The sequence below is a fragment of the Balaenoptera ricei genome, chromosome 6 (assembly GCF_028023285.1).
Source record: "Balaenoptera ricei isolate mBalRic1 chromosome 6, mBalRic1.hap2, whole genome shotgun sequence".
NCBI classification, from domain to species: Eukaryota; Metazoa; Chordata; class Mammalia; order Artiodactyla; family Balaenopteridae; genus Balaenoptera; species Balaenoptera ricei.
The window spans coordinates 111888347-111899240 of record NC_082644.1 but is presented as its reverse complement, the minus strand read 5'-3'; the positions used below and the strand labels follow the sequence as shown (position 1 = coordinate 111899240).

The 10894-nt window shown below is 45.1% G+C and overlaps 1 protein-coding gene across 8 annotated transcripts in view; it reads left to right on the top strand.

Annotated features, from left to right (window-relative positions):
• The first annotated feature begins 7655 nt into the window (after positions 1 to 7655).
• DENND1A (DENN domain containing 1A) overlaps positions 7656 to 10894 on the top strand; it is a 534065-nt gene continuing 530826 nt past the window's right edge. For all 8 annotated transcript variants that reach the window (XM_059925586.1, XM_059925584.1, XM_059925585.1 and 5 more), the window contains exon 1: positions 7656 to 7752. In XM_059925586.1, the coding sequence (XP_059781569.1) occupies positions 7736 to 7752 (17 nt within the window). In that variant the 5' untranslated portion in view covers positions 7656 to 7735. The remainder of the gene's footprint in view (positions 7753 to 10894) is intronic.

The following is a 10894-nucleotide window of genomic DNA, read 5'->3' as shown; positions in this document are numbered from 1 at the left end:
GATGACACCTACCTTGGGTCTCTAAGTACTAACAATGTTAAGCCAGATGCACTGATTGTTTTAGGAAGACAGCAGGAGGAATGCAGGATCCAGAGCTGGAGGCTGGTGACACTTGGGAGAGGAGCCGTGGCCTGTTGAGGCCCTGTAGGTTCTAATGGGAATTCAATTCATGTTGGCATCTGGGTAAAGCTTAAATCAGTGGTTCCCACAGATCCAGTGATTATGGAGCTGTATCACCTGAGGAACTTGTTAAACCCACAGAGTTTCTGATCTTGCTTCTAAATCAGAATATTCAGGATCAGAACCCTGGACTCCATATTACTAACAAGCATCACAGGTGATGCTGATACACATGGCTAATTATGGGAACCAAGGCCTTAAATCATCAATTCTCACTGGCCTTTCTTAGAATTTGGCTTTTATTGGTTGTTTGTTATTAAGAAGACAATAGTTCACATTGAGCCATTACTAAAAGCAAGGTAAATCTGTGTGCTTCACATGAGTTCACACATTTAATTCTCACAATGACCCTGTGAGGAAGGCACTATTATCCTCATTTTACAAATGAGGACACTGAGTCTGAGAGAGGTTACTAATTTGCCCATGGTCATGCACACAGAGCCCATGCTCTTAGCTTCTATAACAAAAGACATAAGTACATCAATCTCCATTCGTGTATGGCCAGGAGAGGACTACAAAGGAATTACATGTGCTATTTATTCTTGTTTTTTTATTTTTTAACAATATGAAGTTATTATTATCACTAAAGAAAATATCTGATGAATTAATGAATAAATTGGTGAAAGAAAACCATAGTAAAACAAAACATTATATCTTAGGGAACTAACAAATAAACCCACAATAGTAGTTAGGGCATCTGGGCTGAGTCCTGGCTCCATCACTTTCTGGCTGTTTCACCTCAGGTAAGTCGCTTACGCCTACTGTGTATCAGCATCTTCATTTCTAAAGCAAGGACGATAGCTCTCCCTGATTATTGAGCAGTTGGAAGAATATAAACCATTAAGTATTTGCAAGGTATTGAATAGTATTGTTAACAATAATGGAATAATGAATCATACAATCGGAGAGCAGGTGAGCACCCTGGCTGGGGTTACTAACCACGTAAGGGGAAGGGCTCAGGCACACTTTTAGCCCCCAAAGAAAACAAAGACCTTTCCCTATAGAAAAATTAACTCAAGTTAGATAAAAACCTAGATGTAAGAGCTAAAATTATAAAAACTCTTAGAAGAAAACATAGGGGGAAAGCTTTACGACATTAGATTTAGCAGTGATTTCTTGGATATGACACCAAAGTAACAAGTTACAAGAGAAAAAATAGATAAATTGGACTACATCAAAATTTTAAACTTTTCTGTCAATTACACTTCAACAGAGTGAAAAGGGAACCCACAGAATGGGGGAATGTATTTACAAATCATGTAACTGATAAGAGGTTAATATCCAGAATACATAAATAACTCCTACACCTCAACAACAACGAAAACAACAAAACAAACTGATTAAAAAATGAGCAAAGGACTTAGATAGACATTTCTCCAAATAAGGTATACAAATGGCCAATAAGCACATGAAAAGATGCTCAGCATCACTAATTAGGGAAATGCAAATCAAAACCACCTCACACCCATTAGGATGGCTACTATTAAAAAAAACAAAGAACTGGACTTCCCTGGTGGCACAGAGGTTAAGAATCCGCCTGCCAATGGAGGGGACATGGGTTTGATCCCTGGTCCGGGAAGATCCCACATGCCGCGGAGCAACTAAGCCCGTGCGCCACAACTAATGAGCACGCGCTCTAGAGCCCTGGAGTCACAACTACTGAAGCCTGCATGCCACAACTACTGAAGCCCACTTGCCTAGAGCCCATGCTCTGCAACAAGAGAAGCCTGCGCACCGCAGTGAAGAGTAGCCCCGGCTCGCCGCAACTAGAGAAAGCCCGCGCGCAGTAACGAAGACCCAACGCAGCCAAAATAAAAATAAATATATAAAAAAACCAAAAAACAAACACATACACACACACACAGAAAATAACAAGTGTTGGTGAGGAGGTGGAGAAATTGGAACCCTTATGTCCTGCTGGTGGGAATGTAAGACAATATGGCGGTTCCTCAAAAAAAATTAAAAATAGAATTACCCCATGATCCAGCAATTTCACTTCTGAGTATATACTCAAAAGAACTGAAAGCATGGACACAATCAGTTATCTGTACACCCATGTTCATAGTAGCATTGTTCACAATAGCCAAAAGGTGGAAGCAACTCAAGTGACAGATGACTGGATAAACAATGGAAAGGAAGGAGATTCTGATATATGTTTCACCATGAATGAACCTTGAAGACATTATGCTAAGTGTGATAAGCCAATCACAGAAGGACAAATACAGTATGATTCCACTTATATGAGGTACTTACAGTAGTCAAGTTCATAGAGACAGAAAGTAGGATGTGACTGCCAGGGGCTGGGGGTGAGAGGAATGGGATATATTGTTTAATAGGTAAGTTTCAGTTTAGGACGATTTTGGAGAAAGTTCTGGAGATGGGTGATGGCGATAGTTGCATAATAATGTGAATATACATACTACCACTGAACTATACACTTAAAAATGGTTAAAGTGGTAAATTTTATGTTATGCATATTTTACCACAATGTAAAAAAGAAAATATGAAAAATAGAAGGTAAAGATGTACTAATTCAGTATACTAAGTTCAAATTTAAGAAAAAAATTAGTACCAAATCTTGTTCTGAGGCTTATTATTCCTAGGAAATGTGCCTCGAATGAGTAACTAATTCAATATTTATTAGTCACTGCCTGCATGCCAGGCTCTGTACTAGATGGTGAGGTCTAGATATGGACAAGTCGATATTTTTCCTGTCTTTATCAATATGACAGTTTAGAAGAATCATAATCTCAGGAATTCCCTGGTGGTCCAGCAGTTAGGACTCAGCACTTTCACTGCTACGGGCTCTGGTTCAATCCCTGGTCAGTGAACTAAGATCCTGCAAGCCGCATGGCAAGGCCAAAAAGACACAAACAAAAAAACAAAACAAGAACAATAATCTCATTTATTAAATACCAAATATAAAGTAGGAATCTTACATTCTTTATTTCATCTTCATGAGGTGGGTATTATAATCCCCTTATTAAAGATGAGGAAACTAAGGCTCAGAGAGTTTAACTTTCTCCAAGTTCACTCAACTAGCAAGTTGGGTCTGCCTAATTCCAGAGTTGGTCCTCTTAACGACTGGTACGTATTGCCTACGTTCACCTCTTACGCAATCCACAATGCACTTTGCCAACCTGAAAGTTCACGAGTTCAGTAAAGAAACCCATTTAACTTGGTATGATTCTGCATATCCCAAATTTACCTCATTACATAACCCTCCTTTTTTCGGTGAGGGGAGCAGCACCCCTATTTAATTGAGCTGTGGATTCTTCCTGCAGAATATAACCACAACACCCAAGAGAATTAGAAACATATGTCCACACAAAAATAATCATAGGAATCATAATCGCCAAAACGTGGAAACAACCCCAATATCCATCAATAACAGTTGTGGACAAACAAAATGTGGCCTATCCACACAATAGAATATTATTACACAATAAAAAAGAATGAAGTACTGATAGATGGTACATGGATGAACTTTGAAAATATTATATTAAGTACAAGAAGCCAGACAGAAAGGCCATATTATTAAATGATTTCACTTGTATGAATAGGCAAATCCACAGAGGCAGAAAGTAGATTCATGGTTGCCAGGGGCTCGGGGGAGGGCAGGAAACGTGAGTGACTGCTAATGGGTGCAGGGTTTCTTTTTGGGATGAAGTGTTCTAGAATTAGACATTGGTGCTAGTTGCACAACTTTGTGACTATGCTAACAACCACTGAATTGTACACATTAAAATGGTGAATTTTATGACATGTAAATTATATCTCAATTAAAAAATATATATAATCACAACCCAGTATACTAGGAATAATAGACCACTGGCCCAGCAGTCCTGCCGTTTCATACTGTATCATTAGTGGGGTATTAAAGCTCCTTGGGGATGCTCTTCTCCCCTCAATAGACACAGTCCTTTAAATCCTAAGCAGAAAAACCAAACAGGTACAGAAGAGTGAGAGCCAGCTTGGAAACCCAGGAGCATCAGTGTCTGCACACAGACTGTTGGACTTTTTATCTGCTAGATGTGCTTAGTTAGCCTATTTTGACAATAGTCTAGAAGGTAAAGTTCCTAAACCCCTTCTCATCACCAGCAGGTTTTAATTCCAACAGTTGATTCTGCCATGTACTTGGCAGAGAGGTCTCCTTTTGTTTGAACGACATCAGATTCACCTAGGTTTAAAGGAATTATAAAACAGTAAGCTACTGATTAGAGAATTTTGGAACTGAAAAGGACTTTGGAGAGAGGTTATCTGGCCTGAATCTCTTACTTTGGATATAGGGAAGCTGAGGGCCAGAGAAAGTCAGGGGCTTGTCCAAGGTCACATAGCCAAGCATGGCTTGGCTGAGATTGCAGTGTCTGTACTCCCCTTCTTCCCCGGAAACACACCACCCACCCCGGCTTCAGCTGTGCACATGATTTCTGAAATAAAGGCTATATTTCCTAGTGAGATGTGGTTGTATAACTAAGTTCTGACCCATGGAATGTAAATGGAGCAGTAGGTGCAACTCCAGGGAAATGTACTTAAAGATTAGGGCTTGGGGTGGGGCATGACCGTCTTCCTTTCCTTTGGCTTGGTCGCAGATTAGAAGGCGAGGTAGTTCAAGCAGCCATATTGGACCATGAGGTGGAAGCTGCATCTGGAGAATAGGGGAGCAATAAGGTAGAATTCTGGCTAACCAGCCTCAAAGAGGTCACAGTCTGAGGAACAGAAGACACGTTTACAACCTAATGCAGAATAAACATCAACCCAAGACCAAATCAGCTGCTCTGTCCTGTCGATATGCCTTCAAATCTTAGAGTATGATTTATGGAATTGTCATACCAGCTCTGGAATGTTCATCTCCTGACCATATGTGAAAGAGAAATAAACTTCTATTTTTTTCAGCCACTGTTATTTCAGTCTTCTTCAGTTATTTCAGTGCACAGTTGAACTGACTTCTAATTGTTTCAGAATGTAAACAATTACATCCTGGGCTGGGAACTCAGGTCTACTGAATTCAAGTACAGGACTATTTATTATGAAGATTATTTCTATTAATAATAGAAGCCGAACTGTGCTAAGTGTCTTGCATATAATAGTTGCTGATAATTTTTGAGTGCTTACTATATATTAGTCACTGTTTACGTACTTTGTGTCATTAACTCATTTAATTCCCATGCCACCTCAGTAAGATAGAGCCATTACCATAATTTCCATTTTACAGACAAAGAACCTGAGGCACAGAGAAAGGGAATAACTTACCTGAAGGCACATATTTAGTAAGAGACAGAGCTGAGATTTGAACCCAGGCAGTCTGGCTCCAGAGCCTGCCCTCTTAATTCCTCCATCACACTCTCTCTTGTGATGTGAGCTCCTCCTTGAGCTCTCTACCCCATTCTACTGAGGAGGAAACTGAAGCAGACGATTGTCTAACCATTTGCTTAAAATCTCTCTGCTAGTCAGTGATGGAGCTAGCATTAGAAACCAGGCTCCTAACTCCCAGTTCAATGCGTTCTCCCCAGACCACCCTGCAGTCTCAGAGGCCACCTGGACAGATATATAACCCTCCCTATCCAGTCTCCCCCTCTGTCCTACACACACACACCACCACCACCACCACCACCCAGCAGGCACTCAGACATTTTTGTGGCCAGGATGGCTACAACCTCCTTTGAAAAGCAGCCAGCTTTGCCCTCCACCAAATAACTCTGTTTTATTTATAGTCTCCTGCTCAGAGCTTTTGAACTGGCTGCTCATTCCAGGCAAGATCTTGATAACAACTGTTCCTTGGACAGGGTTCATAGGAAACTAGGTGAATAAACACCACAGAGGCCCTGCCTGTCTAGCAGAGCTTTGCTCCTGGGGTTGTTTATAAGTCACTGTTGGTGTCTGGATGTAAAAGACTTTGAATTCAAAATGGCAGTTTGGACATTTTAAATTTTTGTTTGTTTGTTTGAATTCAAAAAACTTCATTCTATGCCTTCAACAACCTCAGGGCATAGGCAAAAGAGAGACATTATCTTTATCTAGAATGTAACTCCAAAAGGAGTTCTTGCTTTCTTTGCTCCCTGCCTGGCTGGGACTAGTTACTGTAGTGACTGTGGGGTGGAGAGCCACTCCATGAATTTATAAGAGCTAAAATGTTAGAAGAGATGAATGGAATTTCAGAACAGAAAAGTGTAAAAAAGAGAAGAAAAGCCTAATTTCAAAAGTGAACCATGAACCTACAGTGTCTTCTGACTTGTGGCCAAAGGTGCCATCCTAAAGCATAACTATGTCACGTGTCTGGCGTTATTCAGCCCGGATGCTAATCTCCACTCCACCAGTTGCTAGCTATGTAACCTTGAACACATGCCTCAGTTTCCTCTTTGTGAAAAGAGGGGGTAAACTCACAAGATGATTGTGAGCATTGGTGCTAACCATGTAGGGGAAATAGAGTGCCTGCTTCAGAGAGGGCACTCACTCACCCATGCACTGAACAGTAGCTAATGGTAGTGATCATTACTGCTGCCTTTGTGATTCCTCCAGGCCTAGAGGGGATGATATTGGGGCATTCATTAAAATGAGCCCCAAGGGGGAGCAGGTTGGCGATCTTGGCTCTCAAGTACCTTCATTTGCCTTGACTTAGTCTCTATCAGGGACTGTTATGGTGACATGAGATTTCTCTACTGGAGCCCCCCAAATGGCTAACAAAGGGAGGCAGAGATCCTCAAGGGTAGGGCAGAGCAGAGCCACTAAATGGGTCCTATGAAGCCCTCAGGTGGCTTTCCTGTGGGGATGTGAGGTCTCCTTAAAGGTCTAAGAGGTTTAAGGTCTAAGGGGGTCTCCATCAAGAACCATGCTGGGGAAGTGTCTGGTGTGACAGAGAAGAGGGGCTATGGCTCCCTTAAGGAACTTACTGAAAGGTATGGGATTTTCAAAGGAAAAAGTTGTGTCTTCCTGGAGGCCTGAATGGGAGACAGATTATCTCTACGCCAGAGCCACCGGGTGGGAGGACCCCACAGGAGAGGAATGGGTAAAGGTTTCTTCAGGTGAGCTTGGGGGTCTCTATGGGATGAAGATCTTTTCAGAGGGGTTGTAGGTGTTGGTTTCTATAGGAGAACAGTGGGAGGGGAGCTCTTTAGGTGCCTGCACCCGGAAAGCAACACGCACCGAGCTCCGGGAGTCCACCCCGGCGGATGCGCGGTTCCCGCCGCCGCAACCGCCCTCAGGCGGCACTGCCTCCCGCGAGCGGACTACACTTCCCGGCAGCCCCCACGGGCGGCGGCGGTGCGGGCGGGAGGGGGCGACGGTGTGAGAGGCGGAGGGGGCGGCGCGCGCCGGGCACGCGCGCCGGCGACCATGGCGTTCGCCGGGCTGAAGCGAGTGCATTAACCCCGGGAGGCGGCGGCGGCGGCGGCGGCGGCGGCGGCGGCGGGGGAGCGAGCCTCAAGCGGGCGGGCCCCAGCCTGAGGGAAGGGAGGAAGGGGCGGGGAGAACGCCGGAGGGAGGCCGGTCGGCCGCAGGCGGGCGGGCAGCGCAGCGCCGAGCGGGGCCCGCGGGCCCATGAGGAGGCTCGGGGACCATGGGCTCCAGGATCAAGTGAGTGCGGCCGGGCCGGGCGGAGCCGGGCCGGGCGAGGGGCGGCGAGGCCGGGCAAGGGCTGCAGGGCAAGGGCTGCAGGCCTCGGGCCGCGCGGGGGACTTGTTGCCGGGGCCCAAGGGGCTCCCCGCGTGCCGGCTGCCATGACGATCCAGGGAGGCTCGGGGGCGGGGTGCGCGCGGGGTGGAAGGGCGCTGGTGGTCAGTTGTCCCCTCCTCACCTGAGGGCGGGAACAGCTGAGATTACAAGGTGGCCCCCTCCCCGGGGTTACAGAGAGCCTCTGAAAACGGTCACACAACTGTTGGGGGGAGGGCGAGAAATCTCTAGAAGCAACTCCCCAAATGGGTGTTTGGGGCGCCCCTGAGAGTCGGGCAGGTCCTGAGGTGGCAGTCTGGCTGCTTAAGGCCTGTGGGTCCCCATAAAAGTCGCGTGAGATTTTCAGAGGGAGGGGCCACTCAGGGACTGAAGGTCTGGATGGCCTGGGGAGGAAGGCCCTTTTCTCTCTTCTCCTGTTTCCCCCTCCTGTCTATGCAAGTCTCCCCACAGCGAGGGCCAAAGGCTGTGAGGGAAGATACCTCTGTGCTGTAACCGAGCACCTGATCTTGATAATCGTTGGAAAGGTTTTGTAATTCAGTCTGGCAAATTCCCTCACTCATTCATTCATCTGGAGTCCCTGGTGAGGGGTTAGTTTTCCCGGGAAAACGTTGATACATCTGACTTGGGAACCCATTGAAACATTGTTGCCCTCTTTCTAGACCTAGAAGTTGACTTTGGAAAGTGCAACTTTTATGCAGTACCATTTGGGTGTGTTGGTTTGGACTCTATCTCCCCTCCCAGCCAGGTCCTCTTTTGGCCTCTCCCTTCCTCAGTTCCAGAACATGAGATGCCTTATCTCTAATCACTAACAAATGTTCACTTTTTCTCTATGAGTAATAGAATTGTTTAACGGCACTGAAAAACCCAGTTAGCAGCGCAGGCTTTTCCTTAAAAAAGCTTTCATGGGATACTTTAAACCCGCTTACAAGAAAGTCTGAGACATGTGTTTACTTCAGCATTTTGTGAGTTATGCTAGGGAAGTTTGAAAGGGGAAGGGCCTTATGGGTGAAATCTAATAATTATTCAAGCGTTGCATCTCTTGTTCCATCAATGTCCATGCAGTGTGTCCTTTGCCCAGCCTTGTAGTCCCCTGACCGGCTTAGGCCTCCATTCACAAAATGTGTCTTAACAGGCTGCAGCAGCCCGGAGACTAGAAAAGTTTGCTTATGATAATGAAAATGGAAGAGTTCGATGAGTACACTGTTAATTCTTGATTTTTGTGGAAATGAGGGGGAAACGAAGCATGATCCAAATAAGAGCTTAGGAAGCTTGGGAGGTAAAAAGACGTAGTGTGTGAAGCATTGGGATTAAAGAGGCACTCCAAGTTTAGCTCCTGCTTCCAAGTAAGAGTTGTAAACTTGGGATTTCAATAGCACTTAGAAACACTTCACAAAAGCCACCATAGAGTCGCAGAGTATACTTGTGAGGATGCTTACCTTTCTTGTTACAGGGAAGTTCAGAAACTTGCCAGATATGAGGCAAGTCAGTGTCAGAATCAGCCTGAAGATCCAACAAGTGGAAGTTCGGATGACTAGGCATCAGGTCTCTGTCTTGCTCTTGAACGTTGCAGGTTGACAAATACATTTCTTAAGACTGTTTTGTGGAGCCTATCTCTGAGTGCTTGGGCAAGAGAACTTATACTAATGCATGAAATTCTATTAACCAAATTCGTGTAAAGAATAGCCTTCTTGATCTTGAAACTAGACTGCTTGGTGATAAAAACTTAGACATGGGAATTATGTTAGCTTGTGGTGAGGCTGAAAGAGAGTATGAAGAGAGAAATTCTGAGAAGTAATTGTGATTTATGGTGACTGTTGACTGTGTAGCTTCTGCCTGCAGGTAGGAATGAGGATGGGCAGGTGGTGAGGAAGCCATCTTCTTAGGCGCTGCCTTAATTTTGGGGGGAAACAGGGCTTTGATTACTACTGACCGTCTGTTCCATCCTGACAGGAAAGAACAGACTGAGCTCAAGGTGTCCACCCGGCTGAGGTGAAGTCTAAGTGTGCGGGCTCTGTTGTGTAGGACAGTCTTGGGGGTGGGGGAGGAGAGCATGGGGTGCCCCTCTGAGCAGGAGAGCGCTCTGGCCGCCTGTGCTTTCTCTCCTCATCTCTGATATTGTGTGGTCCAGTCAGGCTAACAATGTGGAATCAGATTTGGATTCCTATTCCGGTTCTTTTTTCTGCTGACTACGAAACTTTGTACAAAATACCTCTTTCTGCCTCAGTTGCTCTGAGGGTAAAATGGGGAAGACTATATGTTGCAGGGTCATTATGCACAATAAACACAGTATCAACATCACTGCTGGGCCCATATTAAAAAGTCGGTAATTGTTAGTTTCTTTTATACCTTCTCCATCAAAAGACTAAGAAAACTGCTATATTTTATACCAGAAATGTCAGAGAACTGTGAGTTTCAGGTAATGGAGAAAAAGGTTTTGATAATCCAGGAATTAGACTGAACATGCAGAGCAGGACTCAACATTCTCTCATTAAAACATAAAAATTGATTAAAAACAATACTCTGTGTAATTGTGAAGCTGGTGTCTGTTACATGATCAGTAGTAAAGCAGGTGAGTTGCTAGGCACAGGTGTTGAGGTTCAGTGCTTGTTCAGTCTTTCCTTTTGAGCTAAGGCTGGTTGAACACAATCTCTGTGTCAGGCATGGTGGTAGTGCTTTATGTGAACCATTTTATCAAATCCTCACAACTGTCCAATGATGTAGCTACTGTTAGCTACATTTTTCAGATGAGAGAATGGGTGTTTATAGGCCTTAGATCAGATGCCATCCCGAGGAATCCTACCCTGATGCCAGTGCCCTGCCCCCACCCCTCCTCAGCCTAGGCCAGGTGTCCTTCATCCATGCCCCCTTATCCCCAACCTAGGCCAGTGTCCTTCATCCGTGCCCCCTCTTCCCCAACCTAGGCCAGGTGTCCTTCATCCGTGCCCCCTCGTCCCCAGCCTAGGCCAGGTGTCCTTCATCCATGCCCCCTCGTCCCCAACCTAGGCCAGGTTTCCTTCATCCGTGCCCCCTTATCTCCAACCTAGGC